The sequence below is a fragment of the Panthera onca genome, chromosome E1 (assembly GCF_046562875.1).
Source record: "Panthera onca isolate mPanOnc1 chromosome E1, mPanOnc1 haplotype 2, whole genome shotgun sequence".
Lineage (NCBI taxonomy): Eukaryota > Metazoa > Chordata > Mammalia > Carnivora > Felidae > Panthera > Panthera onca.
In genome coordinates, this window is record NC_138352.1 from 795,962 (window position 1) to 822,532 (window position 26,571).

Below are 26,571 nucleotides of genomic sequence, written 5' to 3' on the forward strand. Positions count from 1 at the left end.
TATATTTTTAGTTTTTTCTCTATAGCTACAATGTGTTCAAGCACAATTTATAGGACAGAGAAGATGGAGGAAAATATTTTTAAGCAGAAAAGTAAACTAGGACATCCAGACCGGACTAATTGAAGTATTATTCCTTAAGGAGTATTATTAGATTCTAAAATTATCAGCCAAGTTTTAATATCGGAACATTTCAAGTGAAGAAGGATGCTACATTAAATCAAATACATTCTTCTAGATATATTGCTTTCAAAAATATCTAATGATGATTTTTCTCAACAAAAGGATTCCTCAATTAGGGAATTACATTAATGGCATGACTCTTTGTAAACCTATAAAATACTGTAATTCCATATAAACGATTCTCAAGCCTACTCACGAACGCCCGAAGATTAAAAATCTATGAAAGAAAAAGACTTGAAAAATATGTTTAGGGGGTACAGTATCCATCAGACCACAGTTCCAGAGAGAGAAAAAAATGGTTGGAAGAGACGAATTAGTCAACATAGTAAAAGAAAAGACCCAGAGAGTAATGAGAATAAAAAAGTTAAATCTTGGTAAAATTTTCTAAGCTCCAAGGATAAGGAATAGACCCTATATTCCTACCAATATAAGTTTTGGGGAAAATAATAGTAATCTGGACTATAGTAATGGTAGGAGAAGTGGAAAGATCATAGCTGATTTAAAATCTGATGTTGATAATCTGCAGAACTTCTAATGCATTTGTTGTGAAGGGTGTGTTAGGAAGAAATTAACAATGGCTTCTGGTTTGAATAAATATGTGAATAAGTGGTAAATATATACATAAAATTATTTTATTGAGGTAAAACTCACCATTTAAAAACGTACAATTCCCTGGATTTTAATACATTTTACAGTGTCGTACAGCCATTATTACATTCATCACCCCAAAAGAAATCCTGTATGTATTAAGCAGTCACTCTCCATTCCTTCCTCCTTATAGTTCCTGGCAACCATACATAGCCTACTTTTTTTCCTCTGGATTTGCCTGTTCCGAACATTTCGTATAAATGGAATCTTACAGCATGTGACCTTTTGTGTCTGTTTTCTTTTTCACTAAAATGTAATGTTTTCAAGCTTTATCAGTATTGTAGCATGAATCAGGCCAGGCTTCTTTTTGTTGCTAAATAATATTTGATTATATAAATATACCACATTTTGTTTATCCATTCACCAGTTAATGACATTTTAGTTTCCACTTTTTGGCTTTTGTGAATAATGCTGCTATAAACATTCATGTTTATCTTTTTGCTTGAAAACTTGTTTTTACTGCTTTTAGGGTATATATACAGAAGTGAGATGACTGTGTTACTCTTTAACTTTTTGAGGAACAGCCAAACTCTTTCACCCAGCAGCTGTACCATCTTATATTCCCACCATCAATGTATTAAAATTCTAACTAATTTCTCTACATCCTCACCAACGCTTTTTTGTTGTCTAGTTCTTGTTTTTGTGTTTAATAGCTACTCTACTGGGTGTAAAGTGATACATGATTATGGCTTTGATTTACATTTCTTTTTTTTTTTAATTTTTTTAAATGTTTATTTTTAAGAGAGAGAGAGAGTCAGAACATGAACAGAGGAGGAGCAGAGAGACAGGGAGACACAGAATCCAAGCAGGCTCCAGGCTCCGAGCTGTCAGCCCAGAGCCCGATGTGGGGCTTGAACCCACAAACTGAAAGATCATGACCTGAGCTGAAGTCAGACGCTTAACTGCTTAATTGACTGAGCCACCCAAGTGCTCCTGATTTACATTTCTGTATTGATTTATGATGCTGACTTACTTTTCATGTGCTTATTGTCCATTTGTATATTCTCTTTGGAGAAATGTCTATTCAAGTCTTTTGCCTATTTTTAAAGGCTTTTTTTTTTTTTTTTTTGGCGGGGGGTGGGGGGATGGGGCAGGAGGGACAGAGACCAAGGAGAGAGAGAGAATCCTAAGTAGGCTCCACGCCCAGTGCAGAGTCAATATGGCGCTCGATCCCATGACCCTGAGATCATGACCTGAACCAAAACAGAGTCAAATGCTTAATTGACTGAGCCACCCAGGCGCCTCTTCTTTTGCCTATTTTTAAGTCGCATTGTCATTTTGTTATTCTTGTAGTTCTTTATTTAGTCTGGATTCTGGACCCTTTTCAGATACATGATTTGCACATATTTTCTGCCATTCCAGGTGTTGTCTTTTCACTCACTTGTTACAGTGTCTTTTGATGCACAAGCATTTTATCTTCCAGTTTACTAATTATCTCTTCATCTCTATCTAATTTGTTTTTCAGTCCATCTTTTTATTTTCATAATTTTCATTCTTAGCTGAAATTCTAAACTTTTGTTTTGTCCAAATCTTAAGCATACTACTCTCTCCTTTTATACATGCAACATGACACAGACTTTTAATACAGCATTTGGTCAGTATTTCTCAGTAGAAACTCTCAGCACTTTGACCCAGTAATTCTATATGCATCATCTATAGAAATACTGTATAAAGAGCTACATAAGTGACCATTAACAAGAGACTGGTTATTATAATGCATGATATACTGCAGTAGTTTTTTTAAATAGTTGGAATTGCATATAATGAAATTACAACTATAACACATTTGGGAACCTTGAAACACTTGATTTAATTTTACTTCTCAGTGTAGACCACATTATCATCATTTCATGTAAGACCATGCTTGTTTTTTTAAGTTTCCACTCTTTTCCCCCAGGTTTGTACTTGTACAAATACAAAGTACAAATTGTATATATTTAAGGTATATAATATGGTATTTTAATAAGTGTATACATTGTGAAGTCATTACCACTATCATGATAATATCCATCACCTCACACAATTACTCTTCTTGTATGTATGTGAGAACACTTGAGATCTACTTACTTAGGAAATTTCAACTATACAGTGTATTATTATTAGCTATGGTCATCATGGTGTACATTAGATCTCCAGAACTTATCTAATAACTGAAAATTTGTACCCTTGACTGATATCTCTCTTTTTTCCCCATCCCCTTAGCCTAGGTAACCACCATTCTACTCTCTTTACTATGAGTTTGATTTTAGTTTTCAGATTCTGCACACAAGTGAAATTATGCAGTATTTGTCTTTCTGTGTCTGGCTTAGTTGACTTAGCATAATGTTTTCCAGATTCATTCATATTGTTATAAGCAGCAGGATTTCCCTCTCTTTTAAGGATGAATAACATTCATGCATGTGCATGCGTGCATGCCTGTGTGTGCGTGCGTGTGTGTGTGTGTGTGTGTGTGTGTGTGTATAAAATCACATTTTCTTCATCCATCTGTTGACAGACATTGAGGTTTTTCCAAATGATGGCTACTGTGAATAATGCTGCAATGAGCATAGGAGTGCAAGTATCTCTTTGGGATGATAGTTTTATTACCTTTTGATATATACTTAGAAATAGGATTGCTAGATCATATGGTAGTTATGTTTTACATAATGGTTGTGCCAGTTTTACATTGCCACCAACAGTGTACAAGAGATGTCTTTTCTCCCTATCATTACCACTACTTGTTTTCTTTTGACTTTTTGATAATAGCTGTCCTGACAGGTGTAAGGTGATATCTCATAGCGGTTTTGATATTTAGTGATGTTGAACAACTTTTCATATACCTGTTAGTTATTACTTTGGAAAATGTTTATTTATGTGTTTTGCCCATTGTATAACTAGGTTGTTTGTTTTTTGCTATTGAGTATGAGTTTCTTACATACATACTTTGGCTATTAACCCCTAAGTATGTATGGTTTGCAAGTATTTTCTCCAATTCCATAGGGATTGATTTTTCATGTTTGTTGATGGTTTCATTTGCTCTGTAGAAACTTTGTAGTTTGATGTAGTCTCACCTGTTTATTTTTGCTTTTGTTGGCCTGTGTATTTGGTATGAAATCCAAAAAAATCATCACCAAGATCAATTTCAAGGAGTTGTTCTCCTATGTTTTCTTCTAGGAATTTTATAGTATCATTATCTTATGTTTCGATCTTTAACCCATTTTTTCAGTTGATTTTTGTATGCAGTGTAAGATAAGGATCCAATTTCATTCTTTTGCATGTGACTATTCAGTTTTCCTGGCCCTATTCATTGAAGAGACCATCATTTCCCCGTTAACGTATTCTTGGTGCACTTGTCAAAGATTAGTTGACCATATATGCAAGGGTTTATTTCTAGGCTTTCTATTCTGTTCTCTTGGTCTGTGTGTCTGTTTTTATGCTAGCATCAAATTGTTTTGATTACTATCACCTTGTAATATACTATGAAATCAGGAAGTGTGATGCTTCTCACTTTGTTGTTCTTTCTCAGAAGTGCTATGCTAATTTGGGGTCCTTAGTGGTTTCATATAAATTTTAGAATTGCTCTTTTCTACTACTATAAAAAAATGCTATTGGGATCTTGATAAGGATTGTATTGAACCTATGGATGGCTTTGGGTCATATGGACATTTTACTAATATTAATTCTTTCAGTCCATGAACTTGGGATAACTTTCCACTTACTCTTCTTCAGTTTCTTCCATCAATGTCTTACAGTTTTCATTGTGCTGATCCTTCACTTTCTTGGTTAAATTTATTTCAAACTATTTTAATCTTTTTGTTGTTAAGTATACTACTTTAAATTCTGTGCCCTATTGCCCCATATTGTGAGACTATTTCTTTTGAATGGTCTTTCTTATTTACTTTTTTCATATTGTTTTATCTCTTTGTTATTGTTAATTAAGGGCCAGATACTGTATATGAAAAACTGTGGGAGTAATTTGAGACCTATGACGATGTTTTCTCCCTCTAAGAAGATTTCTGTTAGTTTTTGGCAGGCATTAGCAATCCAAGATTGTCTTAATTTAATTTTGTGGTAGACATTTGGAGCTGAGCTTTTTTTCCTGTAAAAGGCCAATCTAGCTTTGGTTCTTACTTACTCTTAGAGCATAGCCCTTTGGGCTTCCAAACAAAAGTGTTGGAGTTTTACCAGCTTCCCCTCTGCATCTTGGTTTCCCCTGCATTCCAATATTTGTCCTTCCAGCTCTTTAAACCTGTCAGTAGCTTCTTAGTCTCTCAGATGTCACTAAGTAAAAAGTAGCCCCTAATGCCAGGCTTCAGTCTTATTTTTGTAATCCTTCATCATACTATTAACTCTTCAGTGCCTTCAGGAAGATTTTAAAGCATATGTATAGTTCTGATTTTTCTTAAGGAAACATTGGTCTGAAGTATGTAATTTGCCATTACCAGAAGTCAACAGTATGTAAGTGGAAATGAACAGCCAATAACTTAATCTTTTTAAAATACTAAGGCAGATTCAAAAATCACCATATAACAATGTCAACCTTACCCACTTGTATTTTCACATACTTTTTTGGAGAAGGGGTAAGAAATAGAATTACAGTGTTCCTACTAGCTATTGCACATATTGGATCATCAAGGCGAATATCATCAGGTGAATATTTTCTTTCATGTGTCTTATCAGGAAGTTAACTGGAAAAAAAAAAGTGCTCCAATTGTAACACTTACTGAATTGTACCATCACTATTTTTCATGTGACTGTATCACTCATGAGACAGTGAAGCCCTTTACAAAGAGGAACGCTGTTTTTCCCATGTTTTATCTCCTAGTGCTACACCTGGAGTTAAGTGTCCAGTAAGTATACAAGTGAATGTAGGTGTTGAGAATACCTTATTTTGCTTTTCACAGTGAGAATCAATGTGGGTATATGCTGTTCTGAATCATCTTAAAAGATCAATTTTAATAGAGAAGAAAGAATCTTTTCTTATCAGCTCCTTTGTTCATCCTTTTCTATCTCAACAGGTGGCATCTCCACAGAAAGCGACTGTGCTTTTGAGCCAGACTACGCCGTCCCACCACTTCCAGTGAGTGAAGGTATGCAGCACATTCGGATTATGGAGGGCATGTCTCGCTCTCTTCCATCCTCCCCCTTACTCACACATCAGTCTATCAGTGTTCGGCTCCAACCTGTGAAGAAGTTAACTGGTAAGGACTTTACCTAAATTTAGTATGTTTAACAGGACACTTTAGGTCATATCAGATATGTTTATGTGCATCTTTAGGTTTTTCCTTTTTGGCCTTCCTAATGTCACAGACTCTTGGAAATTGGAACTCCTACTGATTTTAATTTAGGGAATTAGAATAGTACTCAGTTTGACAGATTGATGTATTTATTTTCTAAGTGATCCATCTGTTGTGGACATATTTTTCTAGGCTTTCAGGAAACTTCTAGTTTTGCCAGAACACACTGTTGTTCTGATTTCATTTATCAGCTTGTTCATGTCAGATTAACAGATGGGGATATTGTAATTTTAGGATAATAAGAGCTTCATAGTTCAGCAAAGGTACCTCAGTCATGGTTTTTGTTTGAAATCCTAATCTGTATATTTCACGTCTATTTCTAAAAGTTTGATTTAGATATTTTCCTCTCCATTGTACATTCCTGCAACTTCTTAGGATATTTACCATGATTCATAACTTGTGGATTGCATTGACTTAAATATGGTCTCAAAATACATATTACCCATTCAGATCAAGCTATTAGGTGTGAAACTGTGTCCTTATTAAATGAAGTTTTGTCCTTTTAAGCTTTTTCAGAGAAGAAATTTTACTCTGTTGGACGATACTTACATGTGAAAATATGCAAGCCTGGGTCATTTTCTTAAGTTTAACATTATCAGTATATATCTTGTGTTAGTAAGTTGATGGGTTATGAATGATTAGAGGCAAGAAATTAAGTCATTCCCAATAGATACATTAACTACTTCTTACGTGTCTGGCATTAAGTTAGACAGTGGGGAGGTTTGATTATCATATGACAATTCAAAAGAAAACAGGAACAAAGAGGGGAAAATGGAATCTTGGGACTTACATCTATTTTGAATGAAAATTTTATAATGTTTATAATTTTCATGAAAATAATAGTATTTTTTATTCTTTAGTTCCACAAAGCATAAGTCATGCCTTTTATATTGTTTACTGTTTTTTTAGGCTTCTTCAATTAACTGAATCAAAGTCTACTTTGATTAGATAACAATCTGTAAAATAGTTTAGTAACATTTTACTGAAATACTTATTCCCTTCTGATATGTAAAAATAGGATAGATTTTAGGTGCATGGGCCTTAATAAAATTTCTTTGCTTAGAAATTGCCCCTTTTTCTTGCAGTTTAAGGTGTTACTGATAACTGAAAATACAAATAACCATATATGAGATGGCTATCAAGTGATGTGCTTCATTTACTACACATGAGAAGAGATAGCAAAAGAAATTCCGTTTCCTAACAGAAGTGAACTGAATTGCCTGATGTTTCGGAGATAACACTTTCCTATCCCATTTTCCTGTCCCAATTTAAACTTCAACTTAAATAAGCAAACTTTATTAAAAGATAAATACATTTAATAACAAAGTCAATTACATGCCTGATATCAGAGGTGAGACAGGGAAGCAGTGACAAGAATCATACTTGGTTAATTACACGTATGACCTATTCAGTTTTAATTTTTTAATGTTTGAAGTATTTGAATACTCTCAAATAGTTTTATTTTTCTGAAGAGTTTGTCAAAGGCCTAAGAATTTAAAGGTTGAGAATGCATTTTAAAACTTCTGAATGAAAGAAATCTGTCTCCTGAAAGAGGGTGCCATGAAAATTTTTCTGTAGCCAATTTTCTACCAAGTAAAGCAGATGATAAGTTTCTGGTTTAACCTGGAATGAAATTACTTTGAAATTTAAATTTAAAACCTTGGTCAGTAGATTATTTATGAGCTATCATTCCTTTCCTAATTATATTTTGTTATGAGTAACTAAAAAGAAAGTTGAATAGAGAACGACTTGCTGACCACAAGTAAATGGCCTCCAGAGAATGGTTTTTAACAAAATGCATTAATTCGATCCACTTAATGATTTATCCATTATATTCCTTGTATTCATATTACCAACCCAACTGAGTAAGTGGGGCCAGAATAGTCATCTTATTCTGTTTTCTTTTTGATTTTCCAGTATTTGTTACCCTGTCTTTGTTATAGTCAAAGTAGTTTGCATATTATTTTTCTGTGCTTTTCACCTAATCATTCAGCAAATATTTGTTTAGGACTCATAAAATGCCAAGCACTACTCGATACAGTGGTGAGAAATGCCAAGCACTACTCGATACAGTGGTGAAAAATTATAGATAGTGACAAGTAATAAGAGGGTCATAAAATGGGATAGAGGGAGACTGGAGTGGGGGTAGGGTTTCTTTCTGTGGAGTGGTCAAGGAGAGTCAGAAGAAGAGCTATTTGAAGAGAGGTGTGGATAACAAAACGAAGCTGCTCATGGGAAGGTCTGGGGTCAGAGCCTTCTGGGCAGAGGGGACAGCCAGAACAAAAGTCCTAAAGCAGAAAGCAGCATTGGTATGTTCAAAGAATGGGAAGAAGGCAAGAATGGTTTCAGAATAAGTCAGAGGGGACAGTGGTAGAAGATAGTTGAAGAGGTAGGCAGAAACCAGAGTCTTTAGGTCATGGTAAGGAAACCAACTTTTGAGAAGAGCTGGAATGAGAAGTAATGTGATCTGATTTACCTTTTAATCAGATATTGTTGGCAAATGCGTAAAGAGTGGTGTATGAGGGACTAGAGTATGCCATGTTCACTAACCTTGTGTGTGTTTTCCTGATCTTTAAATAGATCTTTCACTTCTAATAAGTTAATACAGTGGTGAAAAGAATCTTTGTTTTATCTTGTAAGATATAATGAAGGAATAACTAACCTTTTCCTATCATTTTTATCATAGAACCTTTGTACTCCTAATGTATTTAGCTTAGTCCTTCACTCAGGTGTACATTAGAACCCATTTGGTATATCAATTAAGACTTTTTTTTATTCCAAGCAACAGAAGATAACCTAAGGTTGGGAAAGCCTCAAGGTTCATTTGACTTAGTTGTATATGGCTGTGCACTGAGGAGGCATGGAGGGGAGTGTGCAGAGACAGTGTTGGTCCCCGTTACTGTGCCGATGGAAGTGCTCCAGTTCTCCAGATTCTTACCCGGGGCGCTTTCCAAGATGTTTGTGTTCATAATATCTTAACGCCCCTCAAGCATACTTCTTAAAATGTAAATAATTAGGAGTGCCAGTAAATAGTTCATTCATTCAACACTTGCCTAATTCATACTGTTTGCCTATTATGTACACTGTAAGTCTAGTAAAAGTTAAATTTTGAGTATTCACATTATTGGTAGGGTAATAAATCATTGCAACCTTTTTGTAGGGCAGTTTGATAGTATGTGTCAGAATTGTAATGCACATAATCCTTGACACAGCAGTTTTATTGCAGAGTGTTTATTTGACAAATAAACTTGAACAAGTTTGAAACATGTATGTATGTACATATGTGTACATGTATATAGTAAAAAAATTAAAATGTTACTATTTATCATTAATAGTAATCCATTTGTGTGACACACACACATACATGCATACACACAAACATACACACATGCATACATTTTATGGTGGTGTGGAGATACATTGACTGTAACCCAAAAGTGGTAGAGGGATGACATAAATTTTGTTGCGTACCTTTCTGTAATGTTTGTATTTTTTTTATCACATGTAAAATCTAAAATTTCATGAGGCAGTATAACAAAATGGGCGCTGGCTGCCATTTCTTAACTGTAACCTTGTGCAAGTTTGCTAAAAGTCTCTGTACTTCAGTCTCTGTACTTATTTCTAAAATAGGAATACTAATTGTATCTGCCTCATAGGACTATTAAAAGAATTGGATAAGTTAGTACACATAAAGCTCATGAGACAGTACCTGACAAAGAAGAAGTAGTCAATAAATGTTAGCCACATTTATTATAATTCTAAAGGAGATTTGGGTGACTTTCTGTTGGTTATGTTAAATATGAGTTCTGAGCCTTTGGAAGGTGATCTGGAAGTAATTTCTTTAATTACCTTAAGTAAGCCCTTTACTTTTCTGAGGAGTGACCTTCAAATACTGATATCAAGTGGGTTGTCACATAGTCTTTTGGAAAATCTTTTTGGACTGATTTTAAAAGAATTCACTGTATAGATTGGAATGACGGTGTGGTAGTCCTATTTAGATGGTAAATAAGTCAAAATAACCCATCTGATTGTGCAGCAGCCTTGTTACTTTGGATGCTAGCTATGGCCAAAATATTATTTTCATCATGGATATAAAGGTATCATTGACTTGTTTATAAAGACATCCTGCGAAAAAGATTTAAAGCTATTTTGACATTAAAAAGAGCTTATATTTAATAACAGTTTACATACCCTGATATATTTTAGTGTACTTACGACACATTTTTCACATGATACTTATCTTGCAATTTTTGGAAGCACTGGAACTCAAGATGTACTTTAGTGAATTTTATTATTAGAAAAAAATACAGGGTTCCTGTGAAGATTGAATAAGATTGCTTAAACTTACAATTTAATACATAATAAATGTTAAATAAGTGTTACTTCTCATTTATAATCTTGGATAAAATGGAAACATAGTCTCGAGAAAATTATTGAAAAGCCAATTTGAAAGTATACAGAGCATAGAGATTACATTGGTCTTCATAGTCTGATTTATTGAAATGTATTCACGATTCTGTAGCATGAATAAATCTCTTATAACTTTAGGAAAAAATATTAGAATTCAAGATATATTGTAGTGATTTTATTAGATTAAAAATATAGTAGGTTTATATGGTAATCTAAGCTCTGTAATTGCTAATGTTAATATTTCTATTTTACTTTCCATATGGATAAAATAATCTTACCCAGTATCTCACTGTATGGTCCCTAGACCACTTGCATTAGAAATACTGGGAATACTTCTTTGAAATATGCATACCTGGGTATCCAGGTTTACCTAATCAACTTCACTTCACAGATTCTGTCTCATTAAATCTCGAGCCCCAGAATCAATCAATCAATCTCTCTCTCTCTCTCTCTCTCTCTCTCTCTCTCTCTCTCTTTTTAAGGTTAAACAAGAAAATGTATATGAAGACTTTTAAGCTCTTTGGAATGATAGTACTAATTAAACTAGGTCCCGACCTCATTACTGTTTCTAATGCATTACTGTTTCTAATTCAGATTCTCTAGTTTTATGGGTTAAATATCAAGCTATTGTAAATTCTAGGGTTTACTCAGTGCAGGAGTACAGAAGAGGGGGCCCTTACTTCCACTGCTGTATTCCTCTTGTCTTCCAGACCAAAAGTAGGGAATGTCAAGGGGATGTTATTTAATTCAGTTTAGGTAAGTTCAGTTATCATCAGTCAGTATTGTTAAAACCAGAGCTGGACAGTAGTTAATGTGGTAAAAGATTTTATTCAGGAACTATTGCAATGGAGAAAAGAGACCGTAGTGTAGAACTGGGCTCAATTCTAAATACAGTAAAGAAAGCTAAGGATTTATAGCCAAGGATAAAGGTGGATAGTATAGATAGAAAATTACTAAAAGGAGACATCAAGGGTAAAGGGATTCTTGCTAAAACCGGGTTAATAGGAAGGACTCTTGCTGGATGGGCCAGGGTGATCATATGTCGAGGGTGGAGGGATTCATACTAAGTGGACTAACCAGGATCCTTGGTGCTACTGAACTAGACTGCAGGCTTAAGGATAAGGCCCAAGGAGGAGACGCAGCAGAAGGGGGCTCAGAGGAGACTGACAAAGGCTAGTTAAGGAGAAAGTCTTTGTCAGTATGCATATTTTGAGCATCTGAAAAATCAACATGTATGATCAAATAAAGAATTCTTTCGAAATATTTACACACACTAGATTTGCAGTGTAATTAAACCGTTTTTTAGGTTTTATAAGAACTTAAGAATTTGTATATAAGAAAATAACTGTATTCTAATTACTTTCATAATTGAATGGAAGTCACTCATACAGAGTGGCACTATTGTTTATAGTGTTGTAGTATTTATTTATAGTAAGATTATTTATAGCAGCTGTAGTATTGCCATATATATATATATATTTCATTGAAATATAGTTGTTCTGTCTCCATACCTCTACTCAACCACTACCAGGGAAAGCTTGCAAAAATGCCACAATGTTCCTTAATGGAGAAGGGTCGAAATAACAAATTATTTACATTTTTTCTTATGAAATGGTTCTGTTTCTGTCAGGTTAGATGATGTGTATATGGAGACTTTCTCACACACAAAAAAATTAGCCTTATTAAAGCAACTGAATTTGACACTTGGAAGAGCAGTTTATTAGTATGTTTGGCTTCAAGTAACAAAATGCACAAGCAGTGGTGATTTTGTGTGATTGAAACAAGTGTAAAGAGCCCAGAGGTCCACCTTTCGAGCCTCCTCATCCATTCCTCAAGTGTAAGAACCACAAATATAATGGAAGTAAATGGGCTTTGCTCTTAAACTAAGTTGAATCTCAGCATTACCTCTTTCTGGTTGTGTTATATGAAGTATGTTAGTTAATTTATGCTGTCTTTGGTTTCCTTCACACACTTACCTTCACACAGTTGCTGTTAAAATTTAAGTGCAATACCTATACACTTTTTTGGATTGTACTTTTTTTCTAAGTTTATGCACCTTCTCCATCACACACACATTCACACACGAAAGAAAGGAAAAAAAAAGAGGGAGATCAAATTTGTGACTATAATACTATCGTAAAATCTTCACCTATGTGAAATCTCATGGACAGTGTTTCTCATTGTGTGGCCCCTAGACTGCTTGTATTAGAAGTACTGGGAGTGGGGCACCTGGGTGGGTAGCTCAGTCAGTTGAGCATCTGACTTTTGGCTTTGGCTCAGGTCATGATCTCATGGTTTCGGGAGTTGGAACCCAGCGTTGGGCTCTGTGCTCACAGCACAGAGCATGCTTGGGATTCTCTCCCTCTCTCTCTCTACCCCTCCCCAACTTTTCTGTCTGTGTCTCTCTCAAAATAAATAAATAAACTTTAAGAGAGAGAGAGAGAGAGGAAGAAAGAACGAAAGAAGGAAGGAAGGAAAGAAAGAAAGAAAGAAAGAAAGAAAGAAAGAAAGAAAGAAAGAAAAATAAGTAAATAAATAAATAAATACCAGGAGTGCTTCTTTGAAAAATGCAAATTCCTGAGTATCCAAATTTACCCAGTCAATCTCACTTCACAGATTGTCTCATTAAATCTGGAGCCCAAGAAACTCTATTTTTAGCAATCTATTTTGCTCACTGAAGTTTGAGAACCACTACTCTGAGGAGTTACTTTAGATACTTGTTTTATTCTAGTACTAAGAGTTTATCCCTTCAGATCACTAAAAAAAAAAAAAAAAAAACATTTTGGAAGAACATCTTTTTAAAATGCGTAAGTTACTTATATACTGAATTTAATCTGACCTTTTCTTTATGACTTAGAGTTGTTATTATGAACATGAAAATGAACTAGTCTATAATATATCTTTGGTAACCTAATGAAGATGTAGCAGTTTGCTTCTACACCATGTGTCCAAACCATCATAGTTTTTCTGTTCTCTCCTTTAATCACAGACTTTCTTGTCAGTTTTCTCTTCTCTGATTTTACCTATTACAGTTCTTCATCCCCTTATAGTTTGAACTTAATGATGTGGACTTAGAAATCCTATCTCTAAACCTGTTGACCTGATTGTGGAATTTATGAAGATGTTCTTTTTATGTGTTATTTTGGTGAGATTCTACAGAGTTAAGGGAGTTTCTGGACCCACATACTGACATTTTAGGGTCTAACTTGACTTAGCCAAGTCTGTGCAAGGTTGTAAGAAACCATGATGATACTTTTCAACAGAGCTGTGCTTTTTCGGTACCGTATTAAAAGAAGTCTTTCTTTATAAACTTTGCTCAGTTTCCCATTTACTTCTCTTTCTCGAAATGATCATTACCTCCTACGATGTATTTTTTTTTTTTTTCATTTGAGGACTAATATTTTCTAGAGGAAAATAGAGTCTTCCTAGGAAAATTATAGCATATGCTACAAATGAGGATAATTCCCAGGAAGATCTTTCTATAATTTTCCTGAGAAATGGTTATTAGTAAGCCTCATCTGTGTAAAAAATTCCTAGTATGTGTTCTTTTCTTTGATGTACAATTTAATTGGTAAGCTAATGAGCTGGCCCACTAGTTTCTTTTTCTATCTTAATAGTTATTTTGTTAGGGTCTCAATCATAGAAAACAGAGTTGTCCCAGCTAGTCTAAACAGAAAGATGTTTAGTGAAGGGTTATGATAGCTTTCAGAATCTCCAGGAGAGCCTGAAGAATGCAACCAGGAACTCGTACCTCCCTATAATCCTAAAGGAACACCACTGCCTCTATCACAATAGCCCCAAAGGAACCAGATGTCTTGACCTTAGTGTTTGCCAGAAAATGCAAACTTTCTATTTATGGCATTCTCTTACTTTGTCACTGAAGGCATGGGAGGATAGGCACATCCTGCTGGTAAAAACTTAGGTTATATATCTGTACCTTAACTCAAGGCAATTTGAGAAATGTAGATTTTTGGCTTTCCAGCCATAGTAGTATAGGAACACAAATTGGAACAGGTTGAGTAAACCAGCTTATAGTGTTTGCCATAGTGGTCTTCACATTGTGCTTGAGCTTAATAGTTTCATACTTTCTACTCTTTTAATGAATGACACATCCAGTCAGAGTTAGATTCAGGAAAAAAGTCCCCATTTAGTGAGTATTCGTAAGCTGTGTGAATACATCAGTGATGCCTTAGTGCATTTAAACGGCAAGTCTTTCAATATTTCTTATAGGTCTTTTCAGTAATGTGAGTGGTGTTAACTAATAACTGATAATTTATTCTTTTATATTATTCTTTATGTACTTCTCACTGCTACTCTGGTGCTTGGGGCTTAACAATTGGTCTCTAGGGTGATGGGTATTAAGGCGCTTGGAATGAGCACTGAGTGTTATATGTTAGGTGATGAATCACAGAATTCTTCTCCTGAAACTAATATTACACTGTACATTAACTAACTTGAATTTAAATAAAAACTTGAAAGCACACAAAAAAATTGATCTCTATTGGTGATCTGAAGTATTTCATAGTTTAACAGTTGATGCAATTTTACCAATCTAATTAGCACAAATATAGTTTTGTAGATGATTTTACTTTATAATTAAAGTAACTTTTAAACTGTTTGTCACAGTACAGATTCTTTTTAGTGATTATATTATAATGATTTATTATTAGGATGGTGGTAATATAAGTGCTGAAGTGAATTTCTTTAAAAGTAACCCTTTTGAAGTCATCCCAAAGGTGATGTTAACATTTTTCTACTTCTACATTTGCCTTCGTTCATGAACTATAGGTCCAAACATTTTATTTTTTTCTATTAAATATTTAATAATATTTTTATATTGACACTTTAATTCTTTAAAAAAAATTTTTAATGTTTATTTATTTTGGAGAGAGAGAAAGAGAGAGAGAGAGAGCGAGGGAGCAGGAGAGCATAGAGAGATAGGGAGAACCAGAATCTGAAGCAGATTCCAGCTCTGAGCTGTCAGCACAGAGCCTGACATGGGGCTTGAACTCACAAACCACAAAATCATGACCTGAGCTGAAGTACAGTGCCCAACCAGCTGAGCCACTCAGGCACCCCAATACTTTAATTCTCTTGATACCAATATACCATATAAAATTTTTGGCAATTCATATTATTTTTGATGTGTTTAATTATCAGAATGTTCTAATTATTATAGTTGATTTTTTTTCGGTGTTGTTACAGTTGACACACAATGTCACATTAGTTTGAAGTATACAGCATAGTAACTTGACAAGTCTATATGTTATGCTGTGGTCACAAGTGTAGTAGCTACCCTCTGTCACCATACAACATTATTACAGTACCATTGACTGCATTCCCTGTGCTGTATCTTTTATCCCTATGACTTATTCATTCCATAACTGGAAGCCTGTATCTCCCACTCCCCTTCACCCACTGTTACCCACACTTCTACTCCTCCCCTTTGGCAGCCATCAGTTTGTTTTCCGTATTTATGGGTCCACTTCTGCTTTTTGTTTGTTTATTCATTTTTTGTGTGTTTTAGATTCTACAGATCAATGAAATCCTATGATATTTGTCTTTTTCTGACTTATTTCACTTAGCATAATACTCTCTAGGTCCATCCATGTTGTTGTAAATGACAAGATCTTATTTTTTTGAGAATAACAACTCAAGCAACACTTGAGTTGCTTCGATTTCTCGGCCATTGTAAATGATGCTGCAGTGAACATAGGGGTACATATATCTTTTTAAATTAGTGTTTTCATTTCGTTTGGGTAAATACCCAATAGTGGAATTACTGGATCATGTGATATTTCTATTTAGTTATTAGAGTTGAAATAAAATATGGTTTATATCTTTAGAAAGATACATCATACATATCATTGATACATCATACATATAATTGATTTATTTTTAGTTTTTTCCAGTGTGCATTTATGTATATTGTATGTATGCTTGAATGCTATTATTAGAAAACAAACTGAAAGTAATTTTATTAATCATTAACTCAAGGAGTTAGAAGACAAGTAAATATAAAAGAAATAATAGGGGTGCCTGGGTGGTTCAGTCAGTTAAGCGTCCAGCTCTTGATTTCAACTCTGGTCGTGATCTCACGGTGGTGACATCGAACCCCACATCCAGCTCTGTGCTGGGTGTGGAGCCTGCTTAAGAGTCTCCCTCCCTCTCCCAATGCCCCTCTCTGCCTGTATGCACACATGCACTTCCTCTCTCTCTTTCTCTCAAAAACAAAAACAAAATTAAAGGCAGAAATGAGTAAAAACAAAAAAAAATTATTGATAGTGAAGACACAAACAAGTTTATTGGAAAGACTAAGAGAATAGAAACATGTTAGAAAGGAATGATCAAAGTAAAAAAGAGAGGAGAGAGGAGAGATAAGTAATATGTATAACACACACATAAAATAAATGATGGGGCACCTGGGTGGCTTAGTTGGTTAAGCATCCAACTTTTTAAGTTTTTATGTTTATTTTTGAGAGAGCATGGGGAGGGGCAGAGAAAGAGGGGGTTGGAGGATCTGATGTGGGTGCAGTGCTGACAGCAGACAGCCCAATGCGGGGCTCAAACTCACGAACCATGAGATCATGACATGAGCCAAAGTCCGATGCTTAACTGACTGCGCCACCCTGGTGCCCCGCAGCGTCCGACTCTTGATTTCAAGTCATGATCTCACAGTTTGTGGGTTTGAGCCCCCAGTCGGGCTCGACACAATGAACACGGAACCTGCTTGGAATTCTCTCTCTCCCGCTCCTCCCACTCCACTTTCTCTCTCTCTCTTTCTCAAAAATAAATAAATAAACTTAAAAAAAAATGAAACGAAATAGTCACTGATAATGTTTTCTTATTATAAGAGATTATAGTATTGAGCTTTATGGCAAAACAACTTAAAAAAACTAGAGGAAATGAGGTTGCCTGGCTGGCTCATTCAGTAGAACATTTGACTCTCCATCCTCAGGGTTGTGAGTTCTAGCCTCACACTGGTCACAGAGATTACTTTAAAAAAATAATAATTAAAAGCACACCTTAAAAAAAAACAACCAGAGGATGTGGAAGAAAACAAACTGTAAAATTGACTCAAACAAACATAAAAATATGACTAGCCCCGTTACCATAGAAATCAAAGATCCCTAAGAGTCAGCAGGCACAGATGATTTTGCAGGCAAGTTTTGCTAAACGTTTAAGTAATGATAATAGTAATAATAGATAATGTTTATTTAGCTCTTCCTATGTTCCAGACAATATTAAGCACTTTACACGTGTGAGCAAATTTAGTTTTCAGAGAAATTTAAGTGGATAGTCAACAGCTTCTGTTGTGAAAACTTTCAAGGAGGACAAGCTTTCTGCTTTGTTGCATTCCTATTCCTTTGTTGAAGAGTTTTAACTGTCAATATTCTAATTTACGTGGGTGGAAATCTGCCCTTCTTTTGTTCCCACCCATTACTCCTAGTGCTGCCTTTTAGCTGTATGACATAAATGAACCTCTCTTTCCCATGGCAGTCCTTTATATCCCAGAAAACTACCATCAGATCTCCTTTTCTCTCGCTTAAGGAACTTCATTTAAGACCTTTCCAATATCAAGATGGGCCTACCTCTGTGTTATTTCCTTTTTTTCTATCAAAATAGACATGACGTTATTTTGGAATTACTTTTCCTTCTGACCCCTTATTGAGTCTTAGTGTTTTTCCCTTTTTAAAAATTTTATATCAACTAGTTCATATCTGTATTTTGCCACTGTCTAGTCCTGTAGTCCTCCTAATTTCCTGTATGATTTTGCAAAGACTGCTAGTAGTAATTTCATGTTCCTATTCTTGTGTTCTTTTAGAAACCAAATGTCAGTTGTGTGGGCCTGTGTTTTGAATGTTTTTTAACTCATAACTTAGATTTCATTAATTCTTAGCAATATTTTTTCTACCTTTTTTAGTTTAAATATATTTTCATTTATGGAGAAGATTAAAGGAAATTAAGGGTTGAGTAATTGTTCTATGTCTCTTGGTTGGAGGCTGGATGTTGTTAAGCATGGCAAACTTTGTGGAGTCCATTATACTTGCGTTCAAGCCCTGACTCTGCCACTTACTAGCTGTATGACTTGATCAAGTCACTTACCTACTCTGAGCATGTTTGCTTATCTGTATTACTATTATCATTTTTATTATTTCTGCCTCACAGAGTATTGTATGGATTGGAGAAGATATTATGTATGTCAAGAACATAGAGTTTAGGTCATAGCAGCTGATTCATAAGTGGAAGCTTATAACAAAATCATTTGTTATCTTTCTTATGCGCTGGATCTGGCTTTCCCTTGTCCATCTTTTTATTCTAAAAATATCCCAACAATCCTTTGTACTGTCTTAGAAACAGCTCTTCTCAGCTTGGGTTCTATTCTTCCTTGACAATATAATTGAAGGGTTTTCCACTCTTCATCTTTGATTATGTCCTCTCTCTGTGTATTTCTTTTTTGGACACAGATCTGTCTTTATCAGAAAATTCCTGCTATGGCCATGTTTCTTTCTTTATATTTTACATACATTTGTGAATATATAAATTACTTATTAATTTTTAGCCTATACTCTCAATCTGTATTCCCTCTTAGAATTACTCATCAGTGGCTCATAGCTTCTGTTCTATTCTCTGCTTTTTTTTTTTTTTTTCTAAGAAATCTGCTTCCCTAAACTGTGAAGTGTAGAGTTGATCAGTATTCCTGTTACAGTGGTGGCCCACTAAACCAGGGACACCTAGGATCTGGGGTGGAGAAGGCAATTTAGTAAGATGCAGTCTGGTAGCAATCACTAAGTGGAGGCCTAAACAGACCCTAAATATTAGGATGATCAGCTATAGGTAATTGTGTGTCACAGGAAGGAGGTGGAACCTATCAATGCAAGGAAAGGGAATCTAGGAGCAGATGACAGGCAAAGTTCTAAGAGGGCAGGTGGTCAACATCAAGAAAGATGTTTAACAAGGACAACACATCATAAAGTAATTTTTGGCAGATATTTATGGAATGAAGATTTAGATAAATCTGTAATGTGGCAGAATTAAGGCTCAGAATTCTAGGCCCAAAAGAACTGATAGTGCCATATTGGTCAAGAGCTAGGCTCTTGGACAAAGAACCAGGTTAAAATTCCACACTCGTTAATTTGTAAGCTGTATATCTGGATAGATTAACTCTTTTTGAGCCTATTTTTCTGTAAATGTACAGTAAGAATAATAAAACCTTAGGACTGAGGGTGGTACAGAAATGTTTGCAGTTTCTCTAATGTGCCTAGCACTTACTGATATAAAATGTAAGTATGATTTGACAGTTACTTTTTAAATATTATTATTCTTACCATCATTAAGCTCTGTAGCATTCAATACCATATCGTGGATACAATCCTCAATATTTAAAAATGCCTCAAAGAAAATATACATTTATTTGTCATAATATTACATTGGCTAGCTTAATTTCCTTTGAATGAAATTATATCATCTTACTGTGGTCAATTCACATTTATTTGAAACTTCAGTTAATAGTATATCTTTGTTTAAATTAATAAATAAAAATTTTGGTACATTAAATCTTTCAAAATGTTCAGTGTATATAATTGGAGAAAATAGTAAAAGAATCCTAACAGGTGGAAAGTTGACAATCATTTGGTTAATAATCTCTGATACCCTTTTCAGCTGCCGTGTGGTGGTTCTAAGAGTTATGTATCATTTTCCTCTTTTTTTCTTTTACGATTTTTAAGTAATCTCTATACCCAACATGGTTTTCAAACTGACAACCCTGAGATACAGAGTTGCACACTTTTCTGACTGAGCCAGCCAGGAACCCCAGACGTCACTTTAAAACATGGCAAATACCATGGAGGTTACAGGGGAAAAAAAACAAACAAACTCCTTTGTCCATGCCTCCTGTGATCTTCCCCAGAAAACTCACAACAATTTTATGCCATAGTTCCTAGAAAGGCTATGTTTATGCTTAATTGGCTCTATCTCTTTGCTTGCTTTTCTGCCTACTTCCTGTGGAATGTAAGCAGGTTTAAAAGTGTCAAGTGTTGAATGTAAGAATTAAATAGTATCGGTCATCAGGAATACTGCTCAGTCACAAAGCATCATGAAAGGCATATAAGTCAATATCCATGATTCAAAAGAAATCCTCTTAGTGACTCTCCAAACAGGAAGTAAATGATAGTATGGGATAATAGAAAGCTTAGCACAGAATATATATTCCCATTATAATAACAGGACTTATTATAATGCTAAACCATATTTTTCTTATTATAGAAAATTATGTGCCCAAATTGATGCATTCAGCCCGCCAAAAGTAATAAACATGTGGCATGATAGAATGCTCCCTCTCTGATGAACATTTTAAACACCAGAGGGCAGAATGTTCCAGAGGACGTTTTCTTTATTATAAATACATCATCTTGTCATTTATTCTTTCATGTCACTGGCTGCATTAAAAATAGAGATATGATCATTTTGGAATTGTCTACGTGTATGAATGGTTTGTTTTGTTTAGACAACATAATGAACAATGTTCTCATATGTACCAGTGTTGGTTCAGCATCTAGATTTTCTCTCCCTTTCTAGGTTAAAGTCTGTATTTCTGGCTTCTAAAGTGATTATATTTTTTAAAAGTTATGTATACATCTGTATCATTTAGTGAATTTCATAAATTCACATTCATTTAATGAATTAAGTAAAGTGAGAGGAAGGAGATTTGATATGTATATCTTGTAGCTCAATATGCTCTTTTGTGTTCTATTTATCAATAAAAAAAATCCTGAAAGAGCCACCTGCAAGCTTAATGATCCTTTTAAAATGTTGAGAATATAATTTAGAAGTAGCATCCCACATTTGGGAAATTTTTTCAGGGATTAGGTAATAAAGTCAACATATCAAGTAAAAACTGCGTATAATGAAAATTATCCTCAGAAGTCCTTTAAATATCATTTATGCATTCATCAAGTAAATATTGCTTTTCATATGTCCAACCTGCCAGCTTATCTTACTCTCCTTTTGACCACCAGATGAATAGTTGTCTTATGTGTAGAGGCCACATTATATGATATTTAGGAATGTATTACTTTCTCTTCTCTTAGTCACAATTTTACTGTTGCAAATTGAAGTTATAATCTGGAGCATTAGCAATTCCTAGTAAAGGAAAAACTCCACATTAGAAATCTGGCCAAAACTTGAATTGCTGTAACAAGAAGGATGGATACGTTCTTACTTCTGTGAAAATAGTAATTTCGTGTATTCACCTCTTCATAAGTATTACCCTACCTTTAAACACTGTGAAGTTTAATTCTGATGATTACTTCTTAGAGAAAGCTTATACAGGGGGAAGATTGGAGAAAGAATAAAAATAAAAACAATAGAAAATTCTGTAAGTTTTAGAACGGTTTACCTAAATTCAGCACAAGGGAGTTAAAAATTAGTAGCCAGTGAAATAGCTTTAGCCCCTTAAATCTCTCTCTACTTGTACCATCAATTAAGCCCATTTTTACAAAAACAGAACCTATATATTTTGTCTTTTAAAGTACCTCAACTATATCCTCTTGCTGATTAGCTAATACAGAGCATTAGCAACATTAAAATGAATGTCAGTGGAAAAATGATTATTTGTCAAAGTTTGCATTTTTTAAACATAATTATTCTGGAATCCATCTAATGCATGGATCAGCTCAACTTGATTTGGGACAGATGTGAACCTGCCCTCTTTTTCCTAAAGGTATTGAGTTCTTGGTATTCTAAAAGTAACAACTAAAGAGAATTTCCCTCAAAAGTAACCATTGTGCCAAGACAATATTTGATTTTAAAACTTTACTAGAGAGAAGGGTTAGACAGAACTGAGGTATGCTCTCTGTGGAATTTTCAAATCTAACATAAATGCTTACTTTTAGGTTTGACCTATAGTTTTCTAGTTAGGTGAGGTGAAAGTAATTAAAAGTCATTTGAAACAAGTTTCTCACTTTGCATGTTCTTTAGTATTGTCATTCTATAGAAATTACTTATACTACTTTATCTCCAACTTATAATTTTCTTAAGACAATTATTATTAGTCATGTAGGGACGGTGGAATTACTTTTACATGATTATCTTAAATAATCCTTTAACATTAGTCCACAGCATTTCTGTTTACTATTTAGTATCTCTGTAATTCTATTTATTTTTATTTTTTATTTTTTAAGTTTTAGAGCGCAAGGGGGGTAGAGGGGCAGAGGAAGAGAGAGAGAGAATCTTAAGCAGTCTCCATGCTCAACATGGAGCCTGATGTAGAGCTCAATCCCTTGATCCTGGGATCATGACCTGAGCCAAAATCAAGAGTCAGATGCTCAACCAACTGTAAAGTAGGTACCCCATGTTTACTGTAATTTTAAAATGAAATGACTCCTTGCAACAAATATGTACAGTGTGGTGAGACCAAATATTCAATCAAACATGAAAACTAGCCAGAAATATATTTACTCTTTCTGGACATTTTCTGCCTATTGACTTCTGTAGAAATCTATTTTCTATTTTATCTTCACTGTTTTGCTTAATTAGGTATTTTTAAATAAGATAACAGATTTTTAGAATTTCAAGGCTTTACGTTACATTATTTTATTTCTACCATTGCTTTAGAAAGAAGTAGAAAATATGTTATTACTCAGATTGTACTGCTGATGAGTTTGAGGATTGGAATTAAGGACTTACCAAGCAACTAAGCATTATTACAACTACAATCAGAACACTAGTCAAGTGTGTGTCCTTTCTATTAAACTGTAGTCCTTTTCATTTACATTTCACTGAGGTTATCATCATTTATGAAGATGAACACATCATAAATCTATAACTAACAAATATATAATTATACCAGAATTATTACAGTGGCAATACTGCCCACATAAGAGAACAATGTAATAAGTGATTTACCTCATTGTTTTGCTTTATTTTGTATCTGAACATTTCATTATATATGCAGTGCTAGGAGAGAAGCATACATCACTATGATACAGAACCCTTGCATGTAGAATTCCCCTATCTAAATAGATGGATAGCACCAGTGGCTCATGTTCCAGAAGCCTACTGAAAGTTGGCTCAGAGCCATCTAGAGTACTGCAGAGGGAGTACCATTGCCACTGCTCAATTCATGCACTGACACTGTCCCTAGTTCTCTCTTCTCCTGTGTTTCTTTTTTGACACTGTCCTGCTGTCCACTGGAAGGGAAGGAACTCTTCTGGATTCCTGGAAGGCAAGGAAAAACTGATGAGAAAGGTTCTCCAGGCCTCATAGGGGAAGGCCTTCAGAAGCATAGAATGGAACAGTAACCCTGTCTCTCCAGTGATTGACACAAGGAATTTCCTGGATCATAAGTAAAGGCTATGGGCATTTTCAGGGAAGTTAGTGTCTTTTGAATCTTTATGCTTCTAGAAGGAATACAGGAGGTGGTTTGCCTGTCTTTGAAAATGATACCGTTGCTACTATATCAGTCAGTTGATGGTTCTCTAGTTTTGGTGTATCTGAAACTTACCCTCTGAATGAAAGACATTTAATCAGTTTTTTAATATCTCTGTTTAAAAATAAATTTTCTGCTATCACATTCTTGACAGTTCTTTACTTATCACTGTCTTAATTTTTCCATTTAACCCAATAAATTATGAAGATACCACAGGCACATATTAGCTTGCTAAAGTGTTATTAATCTTTTTCGTTACCTCAGGATGTGGTTGTTTTGTTAGTGTCTACTTAGTTACTGTATTTTGTAATATTTATTCACACAGCTGATTTAGGAATTCAGAACAGTGAAATCTGAGGAGGAGGAGTTTATAGCTTTAAGGCACGAGGAGCTTACAGCTTTTTAATATAAATTGTTCCCAGAATCCATGTCACAGCTCCTTATATGGTGCTGCTTTTTTCTTCTCGGTTGCTATGACAACAGCAGCACTGCACCATTCATCAGCTCTGGACCTGGGCTGCATTGCTAGCCCTCCGTGTTACTCCTGAATGTTAAGAACATCCGTGAATCATTCACTATGTTAATGCTGCGCCATTAGAAACCTAAGAACCAGTCCTTCCAGCAGTTTGCTCTACCAGGAGGGTAGACTAAACTGCGCCACAGAGGAAAAATTACATAAAAGCATTTCTTTTTCTCCTAAGGGAATCATACAGTCTATCTCTGCTGCAGTATTCTGAAAGGATAAGCTTCTGTCAGGCGATCTAATGAAAAGAACTCATCTGTAATCTTTCTTGAAATCATTAGCTGTTCAAAACAAGTATCACATTGCATCTCTGGATATAAAAAGAAGCAGGTGATGTTGTTAGGGGTTCTAAGCTCCTTTGGGAGCATCACTTGTGCTTTGGGACCATAATCAACATCTGCTGTAAGAAGTATCACCTGTAACGCGCAGTAAGTTCTGGGCAGTGTGAAGAACTGGCTGGGGAAGATTAAAGTGTGGGTCATCACGGATATGTCAGATCTGATAACAGCATGACCAGTGAGTAAGAAGAAGCCTTTCAGGTTTGCAGGAGAAAAAGCTATATAGTATTGACTAATGAGGAAGAAAAACTAAAGCCTGTGAGTATGATGAGTAGAGTATTTGTGTGTTACATGGATTTCTGAGCTGTAAGGCCTACTTTGAGCTTTGTAGGAAAAGAAACGCAACCTAAGAGAATTTGACACTTAGTTTATAGGAAGCCATTAAGAAATGTCATTAGGCACATTTATTTTTTAGTTGTGTGTTCTTTTATTCTGTGTGGGTATGAATCTGTTAAAATAGTTTTCATATTTTAAAAATAATATTTCATTGTGAAGAAAGATACTAATTTTTTAATGTAAATGTGATGGTCAAGTTGCTTTTTTTTTGTTAGATTGTGATTCTAGCATAGATTTCTACTTCTTATTGCAATATACTTATAAGTAAAATACATTTTTAAAACGTGACAGTATGGGAACCTAGAACTGTTTAAGCCTGCTTATTTCATTATCAGAATGCTTACGAATGGATGTTCTTGTACAGTGTAAGGATTTTTTTTTAACTTGACATTATTGCTGTTATTTTATTTATAGTGTCTGTTTTTCCAATTGAGAAAGGTAAATTATTTATCATTCTTGTATTTTTAGACCAGTTAGTAATTATCAATTTAAGGCAAATTGAATTTTTAGATTGAATTTTCTCACAAGACTCTTGTTTTCTGGCTCTTAATTATTTTCTCTTTTTAGTTCTTCAGCTAGCCATGGTAACTTAGAAATGTACTAAAAGTAGGAACTTTGGTTTTTCAAAATTAGAATATTTAGACTGATCTTCAGCCACTTCACAAAAGAAAAAGGCATTTCATCTGGGCTTATACTTTTAGTTAGTTATCTTCCTTAATTGATCTTCTTAAATGCATGTTGTTCAGAGAAGATATATTTTAGGGACATAACTGGGTTCCTTTAATTTGCACAATGCAAGGGTGGGGGGAGATTTTGTTTCTTTGTTGTTACTACATTTTAATTATAATCCTTCTTCCATTTTTGAGATTTTTGCCTATAGGTCTATACATATGACTTTGCCCAGCACTTAAGAAATAGGGAGAATTAATATATTAAAGAATAATGAAGGTACTGATCATTTACATGTACTGTCATATCTGTCTTTAATAAAAGGGTTTTACTTTTATTTGAAAGCATATATTTAATAGATTAAGTGAATTGAATATTCACATTTTACCCATTGTCATGTAAGAAGATAGGAATTTTAAATTTTGTGTATAGTTAGTAACTGTGTATGTTGCAAGCTGATACTCTTTTATGACTAGTTTATCCCCACAAACATATATATACAAATGATTTTGTGTCCCATTATCTCTGAAACCATAATTCTTATTAATCGTAACAACGACTAATTTGGGCACTTTTTAATAAGGATAGTATTTTTAATATTTATTTATTGTAATCTTCCTTAGCATATCCTGTGATTTTTTTTCTGTTTGGGGCCTTGCCCAGTGGATATATTCCTGAAAGATTGCATATAAACATGTTTGTTTGTTTATAAATTGTCTAAATTAAAATCTGCCCACGAAGCTCCCTATTTTGAGAGATTCT

The 26,571-nt window shown here is 34.5% G+C and overlaps 1 protein-coding gene across 1 annotated transcript in view; it reads left to right on the plus strand.

Annotated features, from left to right (window-relative positions):
- TANC2 (tetratricopeptide repeat, ankyrin repeat and coiled-coil containing 2) overlaps window positions 1-26,571 on the plus strand; it is a 291,625-nt gene that overhangs the window by 135,378 nt on the left and 129,676 nt on the right. The window contains exon 4 of the mRNA XM_081791317.1: window positions 5,826-6,008. Within this exon, the coding sequence (XP_081647443.1) occupies window positions 5,826-6,008 (183 nt within the window). The remainder of the gene's footprint in view (window positions 1-5,825; window positions 6,009-26,571) is intronic.